The sequence below is a fragment of the Oreochromis niloticus genome, linkage group LG9 (genome assembly GCF_001858045.2).
Source record: "Oreochromis niloticus isolate F11D_XX linkage group LG9, O_niloticus_UMD_NMBU, whole genome shotgun sequence".
NCBI lineage: Eukaryota > Metazoa > Chordata > Actinopteri > Cichliformes > Cichlidae > Oreochromis > Oreochromis niloticus.
Genome location: NC_031974.2, coordinates 80,342 through 102,213, shown reverse-complemented (window position 1 = coordinate 102,213; position 21,872 = coordinate 80,342). Strand labels below are relative to the sequence as shown.

Below are 21,872 nucleotides of genomic sequence, written 5' to 3'. Positions count from 1 at the left end.
TGTATAGGTTATGAAAATAAAATACTTCAACTTTTTGCTGATAACTGCCGAGCTATGCATTCTTTCTGAAGAAGTCCGTTATACTAACCGGAGGGGGCTTTTATTTTGGAGGCAGCAGCAGGAGGCGACACTGAGCTCAGGTAAATTCAGCAGCTGAGGTCTGCCCAGCGCTGGAAGTTAGTGTGGACTCTCTCTGGGTTAAATGTCGATGTGTTTTTGTGGACTCACCGTCTTGATACACTCCCTGGGATTATATAACCTCGGACAGGCTGCTCAGCCCTCAGAACTCGCTCCCACAGCGTCGCACAGATGGGTGAACAGAAGAAAAGCTCCGAGGGAGTGAAATACTACAGACTGGCAGAGATAGAGCAGCAGAACTCCTTCAAATCTACGTGGATCATCATCCACAACAAAGTCTACGATGTGACCAAGTTTCTGGAGGAGGTGAGCTGAGTGTCTGGGTGTTGAAGGTGGTGGGGGTGCAGAGGTATATGTGTCTGTGGAAATCAGCCAAAACAGGAAATGAGGAAACTAGACACCCTGCGCTGAGAGGGAGGAAAATCCAACCGAACCGCTTTTGAATGCATGTTTAGCAGCTTTTAATTTCACAGTACAGACCGGAGCCTTCTCAGTAGTGCAGGGGTCCCAGGAAGGGCCCCAGAGGAACCCCGACAAACTTAAACAATAAGTCAAAGGTCAGATGAGAAGTATCCAAATCAGTGCAGGTGTCTCAGTTATAACGGAGACGGGATTTGTTTGGGTTTTGTGGTTGTATGGAAGCCCAGAAATGCCAAAAGACTCTGGACATAGATGGATGGGATTATTGATTAGAAACTGAATGTCTGCGTTTTGTGGGACTGTCAGACTGAACGAGACTTTTAGATTCAATCCTGGATTTTTCATTTTTAAATGATCACGTTTTATTGTGATCCTCAACAGTTTCAATTTCTGATCAAAAAGGTTTTAGTGACAATAAATGATGGTATTGATCTTTGCATTGATCAAAAGCCTTTAAACTGGCCAGACACCAGCTTCACTGACCAATGTCTGTCTGTACCTAATGAAATGGTGTTTACTGCTGTTCGGGACATTTAGTGATGATTTCTTTGTTTCACTGGAACAAAAATGGGAATAAAACAGCAAAAAAGCATATTTCATAATAATAATAATAATGATAATAATAATAATAATGTAAAATGTAAAAATTAAATTAAAACATATTTTGGCAGATTTACTTTTTAAACATTGAACTGTAAATCTGAAAGGACTTTTTTCCAGTTGATCAATATATAAAATAAATCCTTCTGACGAAGGACGCTCAGCCAAATTCTAATATCGGCCTGATATCTGTATTTAAGCAAATTAAAAGGGCGTTAGCGATGTCAGCGGCTTATTTATCTGTCAGAGGTCGCATGAAAGAGTTTCAGTTTAGTTGCAGCCCCTGAGAAGTTATTGATTATCGTATTAAACCTGAGAAATAAAGCTATCCCTGCAAACCTGAGTGATTCCTCATTAAAGCCAAATATTAGCAGCTCAAGCTGCTCAGACCTGAGTGTTTCCTGTTTTTATGGTCCCCCTGACACCAAACTCATTGTGTGTGTTTCAGGCTGTTGGTTTTGTGATGCTGGGCACCAGTGATTGGTCAATAACCGTACTATAATGATCGTAGCATGTGCATGTTTATATGTCTGTATGTGACCTATTTCCTCCTTCACTGTTGGGCCAGTCTGAGTGAAACCATTCTTATCATCTATGTGTTTTTAAAAACGATTTATCACAAACACCAATACTTTTGATTTTCATATCCAACCCTCTGTTTCTGTTCGTTTCCTGTGTTTAGTGTTTGTCACTAAACTTTGTATCCACTGTGGAATTTTCTGTTCCGATTGTTGAGCTGACTGATTTTGATTAAGTTAAGGTGAAGTTACTCTGGGTACCTGCAACATTTAAATAAAAGTTTTAGACTCAAGTTTAGTAGTATTAGAGAGTATTAGAGTAGTATTAGAGAGTATTAGAGAGTATTAGAGTAGTATTAGAGAGTATTAGAGAGATGACCCTGTATGCAGCACATGGCAGCAGTGGGGAGGAAGAACTTCCTTTTAACAGGAAGAAACTTCCAACCGAAGCAGGCTCAGGGAGGTTTAGCCTCTTTGGCCCTAGAAAACATATGAATGAGTAAATGCGTCTGACTGCCTCTGATTGGTCTAGAAAAGGTGTGATGATTGATATAATGAAGTGCTCCACCTGGAGCCTGGTACCTGTCCGTCTGCGTGCAGGTTTATTGCAGGTTTAACGTGCTGCTCTGAAGCACAGAGCGATCTAAGGCCGTAAACATGGATCGCTTGAGTTTGCATGCAGCAAATGTGACTGCTGCACACACTGACCCCAAAGCGTCAGCCCCACGACCCTTCACCTCCACCTCCATTCAGTTTTACACCGTCCCTCTGCTTTCAGATATCGTCAGGCTTCAGTTTTCTGCTGATTCACTGGGATGAACTCTGTCACAGTTTGCTCTCTGGCTTTGTGCTGCAGACTCTGGTGAATCATTGGCAGGTTGCCGTGATGGAGCTAAAGGGGGGGGCAGGGTTTTATAACATGTGACTACACAAAGAGAGAACTCGCTCTGACTCACTTCAGATCTAAACCAGATTAAAAGTGTTTTCATTGTTAATTTAATCCTGGAGACGTCAGCATATGTGTGGAATTATTCAATTAAAGATGAACGGCAGGAAGTTTTTAATCCAAATCAGAAATATCCAGGAAACTGGATTCACTGGTTGAAGTGTTCACACCCGTTACATACAGATAATAAGCACTCGATAGCAGAGCTGATTGGAGTTGATGAGGTTAGCATCAGTTACATGCTGCACAGCTGTCCATGTTTGCTTTGCATGATGAAACAATGAGCATACCCCGGGTAGTCTCTCTTTTTTCTTTCTGTAGACTTATGAGGTTTTGTGGTCACATGACAGCTAGTCACATGATGTGAATGATTTGGACATGTAACAGTGTAGAGGCTAAAGGTCTAGGGACCAGTCTGCAACCATCTGCCAACCTCAGGTCACTGGGAGAAAATGATTATTCTCCAACTGGTTGGCCAAAGGGTGCTGGCAGACCTGAAGGCCAGACATTGACTGCCTGGAAACCACCGGTTGCTAGGGAAAAAATGTATTCACCAACCACTTCCTTGTGATTTCTTTGGTTGCTAGGCTTGCAGACCGCTGTGTCACCTGTAATGTGATAGACGCTGTACTGTGTAAACAAAAGGTAGCACCCTTTGAAACATGGCGGCTGCAGCACTGCGGTGGAGCTTTTATTTTGACAGTGAACATTCTCGATTTCCAGTTTGTGCCACAGTTTCAGGTTTCAGTACTGCTCAGCGAGTAGTCAGCCAGTGTCAGCAGAGAGGTCAGTGTCTTCCATGCAAGCTACGGGCAAATGTGACAATCTGCTCACAACCAAAAGAACGTTTTCAGCACAGTCGCCTCTTTGTGGCTAGTTTCACCCAGAGACAGCTAGCAACCGCCCCCTGCTGGTCATTAAAAATAATGCTGTTTTAAGGCTGTGCTGGCTTCTCTTGACTTTCATACGGTCTGTGTCTGACACCGACAGCACCTAATACCTCTGATGAGTAACTGCTGGACTGATTTTACTTTAGTGCAGTAAGGAAGCTAGACATTAGCCAGAGTAAGCCTGCTCGCGGTTTGTTCTGATGACCAATAAAAAGCCACAAAGTGGCTAACTTCCAAACCTAACAGCTAGCTAGCTAACCTGAGTGCGTTTCCTCTCTTATTAAAAAAAATCTCACCTGAAGTCATTGATTTTTTATTTTTATGGGGAGTTTCCTCCATTAATTGATGTTAGCGGTTAGCAGACTCTAAGGCTTAGAGTCTAAGCTAACGTTAGCTAGCGCTGGTCCATGTTGGTGACTAGAACAAAGGAGGCTTCATGTCCTCAGGATCTGGTTTCAAATTAGTCCAGTTTTTCATCATGACTGTAAAAATAATGTAAAATGCTAAATATTGCAAAAGTACAATAATTGATACAATTTAAAGTTTTACTGTAACAAAGCTAACTGCCGCTAATCATTAAGGACTAATGTGTGAATATTGTGTCCATTATTTCATGGATTGTGGTTAGAAGTCTATTGATTAGCAAATGTCTTTACAAAGGTCAGATTAGTGAAACAGTCACGGGTTTTTTCCTTTTAATTATCCATTACTCATCCCTGGGTAATTAGAGGGATGAGTAATGGCTTCAACTGGTTATAAACTGTTTGCTTTAAAATTTATATGAATATTGTTTTTGGTTTTATGTGAAGAAAATCTTAAACTGTAAAGTAACTAAACCTGTCAGACAATTACAGGGAAAAAATTAATACAAGACCCAGATGTGCAGTCTAATGCCTGCTTGGTTATGACTAACAGCCTGGACCTTTGGCTGCTCAGCTCCTCCCTGGTCACAGCTTATCTGAATGAATGGCGTCTCCTTGTACAGAGTTCAGGGTGTGGGCGTGTTGGCCAACAGTCAGCGGACAGATTGAGGCCTCTCGGACTCGTCTCACTGCTCCGGTTCACTCAGAGTGCAAAGACATGCTCAGCAGCGATTTCTGGATCCAGCTGTTTTAAAGCAGCTGTCCAGAGGTGAGCCGAGTGCCGTGGTTCACTGCAGGTCAGAGCTAACCTGTGAATCATTCATTAATGAGACGCAGGTAAAGACAAAGAGACGATGGGGAGGACGGTCCAATCACAGACCGCGGGCCTCCGACGAGTCTCAGTCTATGCTGACATCTGATCCCAAACATAACTCATGTGTAGAGAGGTTTACAGCGTTTCATCAGATCTGGTCCTGTAAAGCGACCCTACAGCCGCCCGACTACAACCTGTGTCTGTGAGTGTGGCAGAGGCGAGCTGCGGTGTGCACGTCATGTCTGCCATGTTTCCCCAGCCTGCCTGTGGGCAGCTTCTTACAAGCCTGATTGCACCGTGCAGCGCTGAAACTGGCTCTGCAGCTTCAGCTGTGTGACTGTGACTCACAGCGCGTCTGTGTGCTGCGTCTGTGACGGCTTATCTCGCTGCTTCTCGTGGCAGAGAGGGACACGCACGGCTCCGTTTAATGAGGGCGACCAGCATCAGTGTTACTGTGAGCGTGCACGCGGGCCTGTCACAGCGTGTTACCGTGCCGACCGCAACTGGAACCTAAAGCAATGTGAGGATTTGTGTTTAGCCTCGACTTTAACGAGTGACTGGTTAGAAACTGTGTGTTTAAAAGTGTGAATGTGTGCGTGAGGAGGTGGACTGACGGCCCTGTGTGTGTTTGTGGTGTCAGCACCCCGGAGGAGAGGAGGTGCTGAGGGAGCAGGCGGGAGGAAACGCCACGGAGAGCTTCGAGGACGTCGGACACTCCACCGACGCCCGAGAGATGGCCAGCAGCATGGTGATCGGAGAGGTGCACCCGGTCAGTGCACGTGTGTGTGTGTGTGTGTGTGTGTGTGCGCGCGTCTGTATGTGTGTGTGTGTGTGTGTGCGCGCGCGTCTGTGTGTGTGTGTGTGCGTCTGTGTGTGTCTGTGTGTGTGTGTGTGTGTGTGTGTGTGCGTCTGTGTGTGTGTGTGTGTGTCTGTGTGTGTGTGTGTGTGTGTGTGTGCGCGCGTCTGTGTGTGTGTGTGTGCGTCTGTGTGTGTGTGTGCGCGCGTCTGTGTGTGTGTGTGTGCGTCTGTGTGTGTGTGTGCGTCTGTGTGTGTCTGTGTGTGTGTGTGTGCGTCTGTGTGTGTGTGTGCGTCTGTGTGTGTCTGTGTGTGTGTGTGTGTGAGAGACAGACTTGACTGCACTGTGGAACGTGCTGCCTGTGACATCACTGACTGTCTGTGTTTCTGTCTGCAGGACGACAGACACAAACTCTCCCAGCCTGCGGTAAGTGAAGCCGTTTCAGTCAGACTGAGGCTGATGACAATAAGACTTGAATCACAGAAACATGTCAAACGTTTAAACTGAGACGATCTAAAGAGGTGATGATCTGAGGAGACGAGGAGAGCTGCTCACATACGACAAGAACAAGCTGATTTTCCCCAGAAAACACCAGGATAATGCTAATGCATGCTGATTGGTTAGTTAAGGTTTCGATTGCACCAATCTCCAAAGGATAACTCTGGCTGATGTTAGGGGGCGTGGCTAAAGCCCAACAGAAAGCTCCACAGGTGTAGACGAAGCAGCGTGTCACGATGTCGAGCTCTTCTTTCAAAAACAAGATGAACACTTGCCAAAGTTCACATTTGTGTTCTGCAGCTCATTCTGGGCGAGCTGGAGCGCCCCTGGTGTATTTATCACAGCCAGCACTGTGACCTTTGACCCTCTGATGGGTTTATTGTAAACACAGCGATGAAGCCACAGGAGTGACTCTCTTTGTGTTTTACAGGAAACACTGGTGACCACTGTGAAGGAAGAGCCCAGGTGAGCCACACACACACACACACACACACACACACACACACACACACACACACAGTGGGTTTGTGTGCACTCACTAACCATGCATCTGTCCCGCAGCTGGTGGTCGAACATGCTGATCCCCGCACTGGTTGCACTCATCGTCACGGTGATATACCACATGTACTCCTCTGAATGATGTCATCACACACACTGATGTGATGTCACCAGCGGGCACCGACTTCTGATTGACAGCCAATAGCAGTGAGAGGTTGCCATGGCTCCTCCTCACAGCGTAGGGTGGCGTTTTTAGAGCAGACGAGCGGCGGCTGCGGACCACCTGACCAAATAGACACACCCCCGCAGGAGCGTCTGTTCTAGGATCACTGACTCTACGCCAGTAATGACCCTGTAATTCATTTCATCCTGTTTAACCTATCAACCAATCACGTGGCATTATGTTAATGAAGTAATTTACATTGTTGAATTCACCGTGACAACGGGCGCCGCAGCGACACCTCGTGCTCTGAAATTGTGTAGAAATGCAGCAGATGTATAATTTGTTAGAACTTTTTATATGTTTGTATCTGAATGTAAATAAAATTTTAAACATGCAATCAGCAGCTAACGACGCATCATGTGACTGCGTCACAGCCGCCATGACACTCACCTGTTAAAGTGGACCTGTTCTGCTCATTTCCATCATTTTTTTTTTAGTCAAATAAAAAAAGACATCCAAAAACGTGAACACACACATCTTAACACTGCCCCCTGGTGGTGAAAAATACCTTTAACTAGATTTATTCTGATTGGCTGATTTGAACAACAGGTGGGTGGAGCTTCTGTTCCTGAGATGACCATACAAGTTCCTCTCTGTGACATCAGAGAGACCCAAAAGTAGAGAAAGTGTGGTAAACGGGGCCTTTAGAGCTCACTCACAGACGTCATTATTAAAAGCTTTTCCAGGACAGGAAGTATGACAGGAGGACGAGGAGCAGCAGAATGAGTCCACTTAACTGTTGTGTAATTATTGAGCAGGAACCAGAGTCCAGTTTTGAAACTGTGAGTCTGATCTCAGCGTTCATGTGCTGTAACTTTAATTATCAGCCTGTTTGAGACCACACACACTCAAAGCTTCTGTTTGAACACTTTGAAAAATGATCCACAGAGTAATAAGCGGAAGATTAAAAACATGATCTCTGAAAATGTTCCAGAATTTGCCGTCCAATCGTAACGCCTCTCAGACTGCCTGAAGAGCCTGTACATAAAAGATGGACCCAGCCAATGTGTTCATGTAAGAAATAGCAGGACGCTGTCAATCACAGAGTAGCCACACCCTAAATCATTTGACCCTGAATTGGGACAAAATCTAAACAAGAGTAAAACTGTAGACTGAGACCATCAGGAAGATTTTACTGAGGTTAAAAATGAAGAGAGAAGCAGCTCGTTTTCCCACAGCCTGGCTGCTACATGCAGCTGACTCATTCAGACCGACGCACACGTCCATCTTCTACGTACAGTCGCAGTCGAGGTCAGATTTACTGCCGTTTTTTATTTCATGCTGCTGTGTTTGCAGGAAATTATTGAATAAAAACATTCAGACGTTGAGTTTGTCTAACTGAGATTTATTCAAAGTGCCTTTGCAAGGCCAGATCGCAAACATGAGACCTTGTTTAAAGAAAAGCAGCAGACGTGATGGATGTGACGGATGTGACGGTGTCAAGGATCTCCAGACCAGCAGCAGCGTTCGTGGGATCGCACAGCTTCTGTCACGGCCGTAGTCACGGCTGTTTGAGTCCTGATTTACAGAGACACGTGATCGGGTCATGTGACCGGCACTAAATATTTGAATATGGCAGAAAAAACACCAGGATTCCCCAAAAGTTCACTGTGTTTATCTGGACGCTGTGTTCATCATCATCATCATCATTATCCTCCAGCTAATCGTCCAGATGAACAGAATCGACTTTTTGGGCGTTTGGAGCGGCAGCAGGACAAAAACACTCCAACTGTAAATCAGCAGAGAAGCACACAGTTATTATCACACAAACATTCAGCTAGCCGTCATCCTCGTGGGCAACGAGCCACACAAAGCTGTTTCAGCTGCTTTCGTGGTTTTCACTGAAGCTTCTGAAACGCTGTTCAGAGAGCAGAGGCATCTCCGCACTCTTCTTCTGTTCCTCTCTTTACGATCCCATCCGTCTGCTTCTTCCTCGGCTTCCTCTTATCCAGGTACGTCCGGTCAGCATCGGTGCTTCAGCTCGTGGATCACTCTCAGAGGGTTTTTCCAAACAGGGTCTGCTGTGGTCTCAGCTGAAGCTGATTAACCGAGCGCAGCGACCTGGAAGGATCGGTGCGGCAGCCGCTCCAATCCTAACCTGGGAGTGTCAAACTTGCTGTCCATCATGGGAACAAACAGCCAGATGTTTCAGTCTGAGGCTGTTGAAGCATCTGTTTACTAAACACATGATCAGAAAGCAGCTTGGCCCACACCTCAGTCTCTGTCATTACAATTCACCGAGCACAGAGCATCAAAACCTCCATGCTGGAGTAATTCCCTCCTCTATGAGGACGACGAGCTCTAGGAGCAGACTCTGATCGGGACTCGTTGTGTCTGTCAGTGACTCCGATCACGCTCCGTGTTTTCCTTCTGATACCAGAACTTCCTGACATTCCTCTGCTCTTTAAAACATCTTGTTGTGGATGCTGAAGGCTTTAAAGAAACGAGTGGACGTTTTGTCTCAGTTATTTTAGACTCGTGAGGTATTCGTGCTCGTTGGTCATCTTACACCTGCTGTACTTGTTTATGAAATCATGGTGGGAACACGAGCTGAGGTATCAGGAGGTCACACGAGGTCACAGGAAAGAGTTCAAGTTATTTGAGGGTTTTTTGTGGAATGTGGGGAACAGTGGAGCTGCATGGCTCCCTGGCAGCTTCTCAAAATGAGACGATCAAAACAGAAATCTATTTAAATGGTTTGGAGGATGAACGTGCAGAAATACAGGTAAGGTCAGAAATCACAACTTTAAATCATTCTCAGTTATAAAAGGCTGTGGCTTTTATTTTGAAGTGTCGCTTCCTGTTGAAATGCTGGGATTCCTCTGGGCTGAAGCAGAGATGTTGGAGCTCATCAGCATTCAGAGATGAAGGCTGAGAGGAAGCAGCTGCACTGATAAACTGACAGCTCGGCAGCGCCACACGGAGGACACAGCCACTCACGTCACACGCTGTCACACGCTGTCACATGCTGTCACACGCTGTCACACACGCAGGAACCTAAATATAACACAAGAAGGAAATGAGGAGATCATTTGGACAGAGACTAAATATGTGCCATGAAAATAAATATAAACAGTTTATGGAAGTAAATGCATGAATGTGCTCACAGAGGGAGGTGAAAAGGAGAAATGCTGCCACCTAGAGGTGAAATAGACCAACTACAGGCTGCACAGCAGGTTTAAAGGTAAACGAGATGCTCATGAAGCGCGTGCATCACACACACACACACACACACACACACACACACACACACACACACACAGGCTCTGTTATTACATTGCAGCAGTCTCATCTCAGACTGCATCGTGTACAAAACTAGACGTTTTCTCAGAGGAACGTCAGTGATGTCACCACACACCAGCACAGTGAACCCAGTGAGGTCATGCTGTAAAACAGAGGTGTCAAACATAAGGTCTGGGAGCAGGGAATGGCCTGGTAATGACTCCAGTCTGGTCCACTGGAGGATGTGAAGGATTGTTACAGCTTCCTGTGCAGAGACAGACGCTGCCCGGCCCTTCATGTACTCCAGACTCACTGAGGTATAGATAAACCATCCAATGACAGAAACATGTGCCGGCTTGTCACAGTGGAGCCAAAGTGAGAAAATGGCTACAGGACAGTCTGGCCAATCAGCTATCAGAACCTTGTATGTGACCCACAATATAAAATAACGATATCAAACATCCTTGTTTTAAAAGTACTGGTCGTACTGCAGGAGCTGCTGAGGCGAAGCTCCTGGTGAGCAGCTTGTGTGGACGCTGCAGTGATGGAGGGTTGGGGACTTCCACTCACTGTGCTGCACCGTGTCTCCACTTTGCAGTAACACTGCTGACGGTTGGTTGTGGAAAATCTGGCAGGGAAGAAATTTCACAACCTGCCTTGTTGCAACGATGGCTTCCTGTTACGATGTCACACCCGGATCTGTGAGCTCTTTCAAAAATCATTTCACAAATCTGTGACAAAACAGCTGAAAGCAAAGCTTAATACTTGTTTCAATCAGTACGGCTGCACCTGCTGATTTCAGTTTGACCTGCAGACTCTGCTGCAGAGCTGCAGGACCTACACAGCGACGTGCACGCCTCGCTCTACCATCACCAAACTGTGTGACATCATTTAACGTGTAGCTGCAGAGCTCAGCTGTGACCTCTGTGATGAGCCTGAACCCCCAGGCCCGTCCATACACCCCCACCCTCCAGCTGAAAGTACCAAACCTGCAGTTCCTCTAACGTCCAGCAGAGGCTCCAGCACTCAGTCAGCTCCCACAGACTCACACCTTAAACTTTTACAGCAGAAACAAAGACGTTTACAGCCTGATACAGAAAACAGATGCAGTCTGTGGCCTCTGTGATTGACAGGTGGCTGTAGCTGCTAGCTGTCTGCCAGCTTCACCTGAAATGGACCTCTGGGCCGTGTTTGTGCTATTGGAGCCTTTTGGGTCATTTTTAATGACATCATGTGACCAATAACGTGGCTGCTGTGAGGTCACTGTAGCAACAGAGTGTCTGAGAGCTCCAGCTTTACTCAGAGAAACTCAAGGAGCTCACTGTAGTGCGTCCATACAGCTTAAGGATGACGTGTTAACCTAACAAAGGGCGGCTGTGTGACATCACAGCTCCTCTTTCATTCATGCTCACAGGTCCTGAGGTCACAGAGGTCAAACAACCATCGACTAAAACAGGAGTATTTGTTCCTGCGTCAGGTAACAAAGACACAGACCGAGCTTAAGTTTATGAAAATCTTTTGCACATTTAATGCATAAATGTTGATATTTTACTGTTTAGTTACTGATTTTAAACTTTTAAAAAGTTCAGTAAGAGAAAAGAGAAGCAGTGATGTGCTCCTCGGTGACATGTTAGTGTAGAAAAATCATCCCAGAGTGGAGACGGAGAGAGGTTCTTCACCTCTGCCCAGCAACGTGACAACGGTTCTCATAAAATGATAAAGAACTTGTTGTTCCTCTTATTAGAAGAACCCAGTACTGACCGCTGCTGGTGTGCAGGCAGCGCTGCTCTACAGTCAGACCTGGTTCTGTGGTTGATGTCAGTTACTTTTACTAAACATGAATCATGTGACAACATTCAGGAATCTTTACTTTCCATCAGTGAGCAGTGTCCACGTCACAGTTAAAAAAAGAACAGTTTAAACTTCTCTGCCAGGATTTCATTTTTCCTGCTGCGACATGTGAAACTTTGTGACTGACCTCAGGAACTGAGCACAGTGAGAGAAACGCTGCCAGCGGTCAGAGAGAGCAGAAAATCAGAGCTGAAGGTCAGAGACAGAAGCAAGGAAGGAGCTCTGCGACGAACGGACAGCTTTACGATACAGAGGTTTTACGCAGGATGGAGAGGTTTTACGCACCGCTCAGGTGGCGTGGAAGGGGGCGCTGACAAAGGCCGGGCACTCAGCGGTACCTGACGGTGTAGTTCTGCCCCTCGTTGTTGTCCCAGAACTCCCCCTCCACGCACTTCAGGTAAACGGCGAGGTGCACGGCGGAGCCGGGGTCTGCGAGGGGCGGGATGTACACGGTGAAGGTGAAGCGCACCCCCACCAAGCCCTGTTCGGCCACGGCCACGGGCACCGCCTGCGCGTCCATGTGGGACAGCCAGTCGTTGAAGGTGTACCTCACTCCGACCTCCCTGCCGGTGGCGCAGCCGCTCAGGACCCGCACGTGCCCGCGCACGTCCAGCTGCGTCGCGGCGAGCCGTTCTAGGCAGACCCGGAGCCGCCGGACTCTCTGCTCCGTGTCCCGGAGCTCCGGGAGGCACGCAAGCGGTCGGTCCGGGCGCAAGCCGGCGGCGAAGCTGTGGCTCAGGAGGTCCTGCTGCTCCAGGGGGGAGCTCCTGTGCCGGGACAGGACCTTGCTGGGGATCTGCGGCTCATCCAGGTAGCTGAAGTGCTTCACTCGGGCCAGGCTCAGCCCCATGGAGTCCGCGAACTTCACGCGCTTCCTGCCCTCCTCCGCTCCGCGGGCTCCTCCCGGGCAGGCCGGCAGGGACTTGGCTCTCCTCCCGTCCTTCAGGAACCTCTCCAGCTGAGACGTGTCCAGCTCGTCGTCCAGGTCCTCCTCCTCCTCGTCCTGCTCCTCCTCCTGCTCCTCCATCCTCTCTCCGTGGCTCTCTCACGGGTCTGTGGAGGAGAGCTGTTGCCAGGTGCCGACGCTCGTGTCCGGCAGGAGTCCTCTCGCTTGTCTCAACCTGTCTTCAGACTCCCGCCCCTCGACGACAGCAGAGCGCGTGCGCTGTTCTCACATCAGCTGCCGTCACGTAAACACCTGCGTGCGCACAACAACAACAACAGAGCCACGCGCCGCTGTGAGCTCAGGTTTCCGGACAGCTGGACTCTGACATGTCACATGACCTCCGCGAGCCCCACTTTGAGCTTTTTATGAGTTTTATTTTGAAATTCTGACCGTTTTGACTGCGCGAGCTCAATCAGACTCCGTTATGTAACAGCTGCGTCACTCCTGGGGATAGTAAACAAACGGTGACGCAATCCTGACGTCACTCTGTTTGCAGTCGGGATTCCCTTATAGGGAGAAAACGTGGGGGAGTAAGCTGGCGTTTCTGTAGTTCAGACGTCTCCGAGTCTGCACACGGGACCAATGAAACCAGCGCTAAATACACCTGTACAGGTGTGAGGAAGTCGTTCTGAATCTGTTTACCTGAGTCAGACCGATCCGAAAACAGAAGCATCGTTTAAAGTTTCTAAACATCCTGACAGGAGAAGAGTCTGCAGCTCCGTCTGAACTCTGAGCTGTGAGGATCTCCGGGCCTCTGGACGGAGACTCGGAGCTCTTCGTTGGATGTTTCTGTTGTTCTGTTCCCTGTGAGGATGATCCCACACCGCTCCGGTCATGCTGAGGTCCGGGCTCTGACAGAGTTTCTATCCAGGTGAGCTTTGACTGCACCGGCAGCGTGTTTGGGATAGACTGAAGCCATGACACAGATGGCTGCAGACTCTCGCTGTTGGACCTCCTCCTGACCTCCTCCTACACACCGAGCATGATGTGGGTCCATCTCTCCATCAGACCTGTTCCTCTGATCTTCAGTCCAGTTCTTGTGTCATCTTCATACCTCAGTCTGTCCTCCTGTTTCCCTGCATTAAGATCAGCTTCCTGACAGCCGCCCTTCACTGTGGCACTTCAGGTGAAGTAAAAACTAAATAAAGCAGTGAGAGTGCGTCTGCCTGCTGATTATCTGTGTGCTTTATTATAAAGTCACAGCTGCCTTACAAACAGGCAGTTATCATTTATCCACGCTGGTTATAATAAAGTGTTACTAAGCAATGAAAACAGGACTACATGAGCTCTCTGTGTGATTCAGCAGCACACCAGCAGGGGGCAGCATTTGCTTTACCATCTGCAGTGGAGCTTTCAGATAAACTTTCATCAGTTTATCTGGAAACCACAAACTACCAACATGTTACTGGTTTATTCAGATTATGAGGAGCTTTAAGAATAAAATATCTCCATGTCTCTGCGTCCAGACTGTAGATGGTAAAAACCAACAGGAGGAGATCGATCAGAGGTCTGAGGAAGCCTGGAGGTGTTCACGGTAAGAATGTAGGAAGAGGAGTCTGAGTTCCTCTTCCTCAGACAGGATTCACAGAAAATAATATTGCAGCTCTCTCTGTTTACGCTGAAGCTTTAAAATCTATCATCCATTCATAAATACTTCACTGTCTGTTCTTAAACTATGGTTGATCTTTATTTAATGTTTTTTCTTTGAATACTGGTTTTCTTAAGCTTACCATCACTTTAACTCTGAAATATGAAGGAACTGAATAGAATAGAATAGAATAGAATAGAATAGAATAGCCTTTATTGTCATTGTACAGGGTACAACAAAATTGGAGTGCCACTCCCTTGGTGCAAAAATACAATAATAAATATAAATGTAAAATATAAATGGCCTGTATTTATATTTATAAATATATAAATAAATAAAATATAAAAGGTACATTAAAACAAACAATAGTAAGTACAATATATACAGGATAGCAGCATTAATATAATGACAGTATGAATAGCAGCATAATAATTGACGGTGACAGTATGGTATAGCTAAGCAGTTTCAATTGTTTTTGTGCTTATTTACTACGGTGATAGCTCTGGGAAAGAAGCTATCCCTGAATCTGTTTGTCCTGGTTTTATGTGACCTGTACCGTCGGCCTGATGGTAATAGTTCAAACAGCTGATTGCTGGGGTGAGAATGGTCCTTGATGATATTGCCAGCTCTGCTGAGGTACCGAGAGTTTGCAATGACCTCCAGGCTGGGCAGAGAGCAGCCAGTGATCTTCTGGGCTGTGTTGATGACCCTCTGCAGTGCTTTCCTGTCTGCAGCTGAGCACCCTGCATACCATGTTGTTATGCCGTACGTTAGGATGCTCTCTATGGTGGCTCTGTAGAATGTCACCAGCAGCCTCTCCTCCAGGTTGTTCCTCCTGAGCACTCTCAGAAAGTGGAGACGCTGCTGGGCCTTTTTTACCACCGCAGTGGTATTTGCAGTCCAGGAGAGATCATCAGAGATCTGCACGCCCAGAAACCTCATGGAGTGCACCCTCTCCACACAGCTCCCGTGAATGTAAAGTGGTCTGCTCTGCCCTTCCTGAAGTCCAAGATGAGTTCTTTAGTTTTCGTGGTGTTCAGTTGGAGGTTGTTAACTGAACACCACTCAGTCAGTCTGTTGACCTCATCTCTGTAGTCCGACTCATCCCCCTTGAGATGAGTCCAACCACGGTGGTGTCGTCCGCAAACTTTATGATGGTGTTTGAGAGATGGGTAGGGGAGCAGTCGGATGTGTAGAGCGTAAACAGGAGGGGACTCAGAACACATCCTTGTGGAGACCCGGTGCTGAGTGTGATGGTGCTGGACAGGTGGGGGCCGAGTCTGACAGACTGTGGTCTGTTTGTCAGGAAGTCCTTAATCCAGAGGCAGATGGGGGTGGAGAGTCCCAGGTGAGACAGTTTCTGGACCAGGATCTCCGGGATGATATGATTAAATGCTGAGCTGAAGTCCAGGAAGAGCATTCTCACATAGCTTCCTCTGTGCTCCAGGTGACTCAGCGCAGTGTGGAGCGCTATGGTGATAGCGTCCTCGGTGGATCGATTTGTCCTGTAGGCAAATTGGTGGGGGTCCAAAGTGGGAGGCAGACTGGCCCTGATGTGCTGACAGACCAGTCTCTCAAAGCACTTCATCACTACAGGCGTAAGTGCAACAGGCCTGTAATCATTTGGGCTGACCACTAGCTGTCTTCTTGGCGATGGGGATGATGGTGGAGGTTTTGAGGCAGGGCGGGACGGTGTTTAATGACAAAGAAAGGTTGAAGATTTTAGTGAATCTTCAAGATTTTGGTGAGTCTTTGATCAACAACAGGACCTCTGCTGTCACTGCCACCCAGTCCACAGCACACCAAACCGGACTCAGCCTCAAGCCCCCCCCCGACCCTGTTAACCCCATCCCAAGCGGGAACCGACCCCTGGCTTTGTCAGGGTTTCTGCAGAGCTGCAGAATGACCTGGCCACCTCCTGTGTGAGGCCAGGTAAAGAGGCTCAGAACATTAAAAACCCTCAGGAGGAGCTTATCTGAACACAGAAAGACCCAGTTAATTGATTTGAGTTGACCGTCTAATGTCAATCGAAGCGTGTAACGCTATAGAAACAGACGGGATCACTTCCACAGGCTCCTCCTCCTGCAGCCTGTGGAAGTGATCAGAGAGATTTGTGACAAATCTAAACACCTGAGGTTAAATCTTCCATGCTTGTTCCTCCTTATAAGGTAACGATGGGATGATGTCAGGATGATGGTGATGATGATGTCACGTGTTTGTTTTGGCGGTCTGGATGACGCAGCTGTGGAGCCACGTGGCGCATCGTTACATAACAGAGCGAGACTGTGGATGGAGTTCAGCTCTCTGTGACCTCATCGAGCAGCTTTCACCTCTTTTAAACTTTATGGTGTCAAACATGTGGCTCTGGGGCCACAACCAGCCGCCACAGAGGACTCAGGTAACTCCTCTGTTTTTTTCTGTCCCTGGTCAGGTGACCTCAGCCTTACAGCAACTGTGATTGGTCCGTTTGGAAACAGAACCTCCGCCACCAGCCAGAGTTCTGCTGGAGCAGCACCATCACACCTCAGGATCTGCCTCAGAGCTCAGAGGGTTCAATCAGGAAACACAGGTAATGAAGAAATGACGCCTCCGGTCTCACTGATGACCGTTCCAGGTGTTCCTCACCTCTCACCTGTCACAGGCTTTTTCCCTGTGCCTGCAACGCTCACACACATCCAGGGTTCAGAGCGGAGAAGCTGGGGATCGAATCATCGACCTTCCAAGTGATGATGACCCACTCTGCCCCCAGAGAGCTGCCCCACTCATCATAACCGCCATCACTTCCACGGACCTCCTCTGAGGTCTGCCTCTGGTCCAATAATATCCTCTGCACACGCTCACAACTGTTATGTAACAGTGCTGCTGACTGAGCCACATGACGTCAGACAGGTGTGTGTGTGTGTGTGTGTGTGTGTGTGTGTCTTTCGGAGATTTGACCTTTTTTCTAACTTTTTCTTAAACAGAAAGCTTTTTGTGATCAAAGTAAAAATACAAAAGAAGACTTGAAGTTTCATCAACGCTGAGCTTCAGCGAGCTGCAGCTGCACATCTGTCTGGAACATCTGTCTCAGCCCTGAGTGAAGAAGCAGATATGGATGCTTCAGGTAGACGCACCTGTGACCTCTGACCCTGAGCCTGTCACAGACTGTATGGGACACAAAGAACGCACATGGAGCCACGTGGGGCTCCTGACAGAGACTGCTGGATAAGGTGTTTGTGGGCGGAGCCTCTCGCGTCAGAGGGTCTGTGTTGTTGTTGTGTTCTTTGTGCACAAACAGGTGAAGGTTGACGGTCTGTTACGTGACGCCGCGCCTGTCTCTGTGACAGCTGCTACGCCCCGAGGACACTGCACGCGCTCTGCTGTCAGAGGGGGCGGGGGGCTCTATACAAGCTGCCGGACTCCGGACCCGCCCGCAGCTCACAGGCCGCCTGGCTGCCGGGCACCCATGTCCCGCTCACCCCCTCAGATCCACGCCGGCGGAGAGCCCACGGAGAACGGAATGAAGCAGGAGGAGGAGGAGGGGGCGGATGAGGAAGACCTGGACGACGAGCTGGACGCGTCTCAGCTGGAGAGGTTCATTCGGGACCGGAGGAGAGCCAAGTCCCTGCCGGCGTACCCGGCGCTGCTGAACGGTCCCCACGGAGCGGAGGAGGGCAGGAAGCGCGTGAAGTTCGCGGACTCCATGGGGCTGAGCCTGGCCCGAGTGAAGCACTTCAGCTCCCTGGATGAGCCGCAGATCCCCAGCAAGGTCCTGTCCCGGCACAGGAGCTTCCCCCTGGAGCAGCAGGACCTCCTGAGCGGCCTATGCCACAGCTTCGCCGCCAGCCTGCGCGCGGACCTCGCGTGCCTCCCGGAGCTCCGGGACACGGAGCGGAGAGTCCGGCGGCTCCGGGTCTGCCTAGAGAGGCTCGCCGCGACGCATCTGGACGTGCGCGGGCACGTGCGGGTCTTGAGCGGCTGCGCCGGCAAGGAGGTCGGAGTGAGGTACACCTTCAACGAGTGGCTGTCCCACGTGGACGCGCAAGCGGTGCCCGTGGCTGCGAACGAGCCGGGTTTGGTGGGGGAGCGCTTCGCCTTCACCGTGTACACCCCGCCTCTCGCAGACCCCGGCTCCGCCGTGCACCTCGCCGTTTACCTGAAGTGCGAGGAGGGGGAGTTCTGGGACAACAACGAGGGGCAGAACTACACCGTCAGGTACCGCTGCGTGCCCGGCCACGCGCCCTTTGTCAGCGCCGCCTTCCACGCCACCTGAGCCGTGCATAAACATCTCCATCTCTGCGTCAAACCTCTCCACCCCTGCGTAAACCAGCTGCTGTGCACCTGTCTCTCTCAGATCAGTGAACCTGAGTTAGTCTCAGGCTGCAGGCCCAGCACGCCTCACCTCCCTGTTTCCTTGATTTGAAACCTTTAGTGCCTTTTTTCAAACCGACCTCTGACACTGAGCCTTTGATGTGTTTAGAGGCCCGCAGTACAACTCAGAGACAGTTCCAGATGTTTCTCTGAAGCAGACGGACTCTCTGTCCCAGAGGACGCTTTAAACTGCTGACAGTTTTTACAGGTAACCAACTATCTGCGTCTCACATCCGCTCTTGGACTCCAGCTCTTGATTAGAATAATAGATGGATTAACTGCTGAGTACATTTTCTGTCGTGGGCTTGGTGTGACATCACAGATCAGTGTAATGAAACTGTTTGATTTTTGTGACCTGATTAAAAATGAAGTTAAGCTGCTCATGTTCACAATGTCCAGTTTTGTATTTTAACTTGATTGAAACGATCTGATTGCTCTCTGCTGATCAATAATGTCTCCTGGATGAGTTTTAAATAAAGTTTTTAAGCTTTATATGCAGAGCTCAGAGGTTTCCTCTCAGTGTTGTTGACCCTGAGGTCAAAGTGGATGCTGCTGCTGCTGCTCAGTGCTTTCATGGTCAGTGCCAAACTTTGACTTCCTGCTTCTGTGTGAATGTTTCTGAATAAAGTTTTCCATGTTTGCTGGAGCTTCAACGTCTGTCTGTGAAGCAGTCGATGCTCGGCCGAGCTGACACAGAGGCCTGATGGTGTGTGTGGTTTAAAAGCAGAGATGACACTCTCACCAAACGTTTCTCTCAGCAGGTGACGCGGTGTGTCCTTTGAAACAAATAAAAGTGACGCTGGAAGCCGGAAGTCTTTCTGTTTTTCTTCAGTGTGCAGATTCATCCTGATTTATTTCAGCAGGACTTTTCAAACCAAACTTTTGTGGCACTTTTGTGCTTTGGTTGCATTTAGAGTTTCTTTCATACGTAAATTTTTCAATACATTTTTTTATTTGGACCCAACAACCTTTGTTGAGGCCGTTGTTTCTGATTCCATGTGTGTTAGTTTTGTGTTGTGTGTGTCTGTGTGTGCAGGTCGTCCACAGAGAAGCTTCTCCACCAGCTGCAGGAGGCGGTTCAGACTCTCAAACACGCCGTCTGTCTGAGCTCTGCTGCAGCCTCTGAGCGCGCTCACATTAAAGTGGGCGTCGCCTGCATCATTTCAGTCTTCTCCTACACAGATTGGACCAATCAAGAGCCGCCTGCTTCAGAGTCATCATCAGAGCAGATCAGTTTGAGGCTCTGAGCAGAGGTTGAAGGTTCAAATCCAGCTTTCAGCTTCTTGTTTCTAGAAAGTGAGTTTGTAATGGTTCCCATCACTGCCACAGTGGGACCTCCACACTGCTGTGGACACAGGCGAGCAGCTCAGCAGGTTTGGAGAAGGGTCACAGCTGTGAGGGTCTCAGGTTCAAGTTCAGCTTAAGTAAACTCCTCCTTATCTGTTGGTTTGGATTCAGAGTTTCACTGAATCATTTTTCTGTGTTTGAGCTCAAACATGAGATGTTTCACACCTCAGATTCAGATCAGCTCCTCATTAGTGCGCGACAGCGTTTGTGTCTTTGTCCTGTGAGAGCCGGTCGGAGTGAGAGCCAGCTCAGCTGGCTAACTCTGGGCCTCCTCTCAGAGGTTCAGGGTTCAGATCCCACTTGAAGCTGGTGTTTGGCTTCAGTTCCTCCTACAGCGAGATGATCCCAGTGATGGAGCTGCAGGTCACAGATCTGTGGGTCAGACTGCAGGGTTAATGTTTGGGTCTGCAACTCTGAAAGTTTCCTTTTTCCATGAAATGATTGCAGTTTGGTCCCGTTTACAGTCCAGCTGCAGGTTTTTGGAGCGGGTCGTTTTTATGGCAAAAAGTTTGAATCTTTATAATGAATGCAGTCAATTTTTAATTTCATATATCAAATACTTTTCCAACATATATCCAGAGGATAACTGTGTGATAACTTTTAGTGCATTTTAACCTGAAGCATCAGCCTCTTGCAGAGCAGCGGGTCGTGAAATAAACATGCACATATTTAACCAATAAATCCGAGCACCATCTGCAGACGTCACACTCAGGTTCAAACGTCTCCTGATATTTTTGTGTTTGTGCTACAGCCTGTGAGATTCACTCAGTCCAGCATGAAAACAACATTTTCTATATTTTAGTGTTAAAAGTTTTCTGCATGCTTTATTTTGCAGTAAAGTGAAATTCAAACAAATAACATTCTGATAATTTTCTGCAACATGAAGTTGTTTTATTGCTGAAACATGAGCCGTAACAGGACGTCTTTATATTTAACTGGTCAGTACTCAGATACACAGGCCTGAGTTTACATATTTAAATAATGATCAATGATTTTGATGTGTGAGACAAAAATCCTGAAAATAGGTTGATGGACTGAGACATATATAGATCCATATTTATAAACGTCTCGATATATAAACATTGAGCAGAAGCTGAAACGTCCCAGCGGCGGTCGAGCAGCAGACCCACGCTGATGTGACAGAATGACTCAGCAGCGTTTCCACAGTCCTGACCTCGACCCTGTAAACTGATCATGGAGCTCGCTGAAGGTTGAAGTCTGCCAGAGGACAGAAACTCTTTATTCGAGAAGTTCAAATAAAAGAGTTTTTCTCCTCTCCGCTGCCCGAAGAGGCCCGATGTCCAGCCAGGCTGGAGCTTCGTGCAGGTTTCAGCACGCTGGAAAACTTTTACTCAGCGGGCATCATTTTCATTATGGCTGTTACAGGCTGGAACCCTGAGATTTAAAATCAGATATCTAAATACGCCATTGATGGAGAGCACCTCAGATATCAGAGGAACGAGCTGGAACAAAATCAGAGGTGGCTCAAGACTTTTTCACTGCTCTGATGAGAACACAGCAACGCTGCACAAACATGCAGCGTCTGATGCTCGCCGTGGCCTCGAGGGCCGAAGTCCAGAGGTCCTCCCGAACTGCTGCTGTTGACCAACCTGAGCACATCTGTTTGGTCTGTCAACACGGACGGAGGCGCCCAGCGATGGAGGAAGGTTTCAGTCGAAGCTGGATCATCTCATAATCTGCTGCTGCCAGAGTCTACTGGAAAATCAGCCAATTTAAGAATTTAGTCTCAGTCTGTCAGGCTGGCAAGGCCCCAAATACTACAGTACCCATGAGCCTCTGCTGCAGGCTGTGGACGGCGAGGCCTCATCTTTAAACTCAAACTTTACCTTTACGACTTTTTTGGC

The 21,872-nt window shown here is 48.1% G+C and overlaps 3 protein-coding genes across 3 annotated transcripts; 2 read left to right on the top strand and 1 right to left on the bottom strand.

Annotated features, from left to right (window-relative positions):
• The first annotated feature begins 164 nt into the window (after positions 1-164).
• cyb5a (cytochrome b5 type A (microsomal)) lies at positions 165-8,031 on the top strand. The gene is made up of 5 exons (XM_003452364.4): positions 165-444; positions 5,329-5,457; positions 5,881-5,910; positions 6,413-6,447; positions 6,544-8,031. The coding sequence occupies exons 1-5, from the start codon at positions 310-312 to the stop codon at positions 6,620-6,622; spliced, it is 408 nt and encodes a 135-aa protein (XP_003452412.1). The 5' UTR covers positions 165-309; the 3' UTR covers positions 6,623-8,031.
• LOC102075638 (protein phosphatase 1 regulatory subunit 3G) lies at positions 6,817-12,955 on the bottom strand. The gene is made up of 2 exons (XM_005468133.4): positions 12,062-12,955; positions 6,817-9,700 (listed from the first exon to the last, which is right to left on the bottom strand). Exon 1 carries the CDS (start codon positions 12,801-12,803, stop codon positions 12,105-12,107), a length of 699 nt encoding a protein of 232 aa, XP_005468190.1. The 5' UTR covers positions 12,804-12,955; the 3' UTR covers positions 6,817-9,700; positions 12,062-12,104.
• A 4,569-nt stretch (positions 12,956-17,524) lies between these two features.
• Positions 17,525-19,300, top strand: ppp1r3g (protein phosphatase 1 regulatory subunit 3G). The gene has a single exon (XM_019355957.2). It carries the CDS (start codon positions 17,756-17,758, stop codon positions 18,560-18,562), a length of 807 nt encoding a protein of 268 aa, XP_019211502.1. The 5' UTR covers positions 17,525-17,755; the 3' UTR covers positions 18,563-19,300.
• The last annotated feature ends 2,572 nt before the right edge of the window (positions 19,301-21,872 follow it).

What these genes read in the sequence shown, in the direction of transcription:
- cyb5a (XM_003452364.4), top strand. Translation starts at nt 310, where the DNA reads ATGGGTGAACAGAAGAAAAGCTCCGAGGGAGTGAAATACTACAGACTG. An exon ending in TGACCAAGTTTCTGGAGGAG is followed by an intron (nt 445 to 5,328) that starts GTGAGCTGAGTG and finishes TTGTGGTGTCAG; the next exon opens with CACCCCGGAGGAGAGGAGGT. An exon ending in ACTGTGAAGGAAGAGCCCAG is followed by an intron (nt 6,448 to 6,543) that starts GTGAGCCACACA and finishes TCTGTCCCGCAG; the next exon opens with CTGGTGGTCGAACATGCTGA.
- LOC102075638 (XM_005468133.4), bottom strand. Translation starts at nt 12,803, where the DNA reads ATGGAGGAGCAGGAGGAGGAGCAGGACGAGGAGGAGGAGGACCTGGAC.
- ppp1r3g (XM_019355957.2), top strand. Translation starts at nt 17,756, where the DNA reads ATGTCCCGCTCACCCCCTCAGATCCACGCCGGCGGAGAGCCCACGGAG.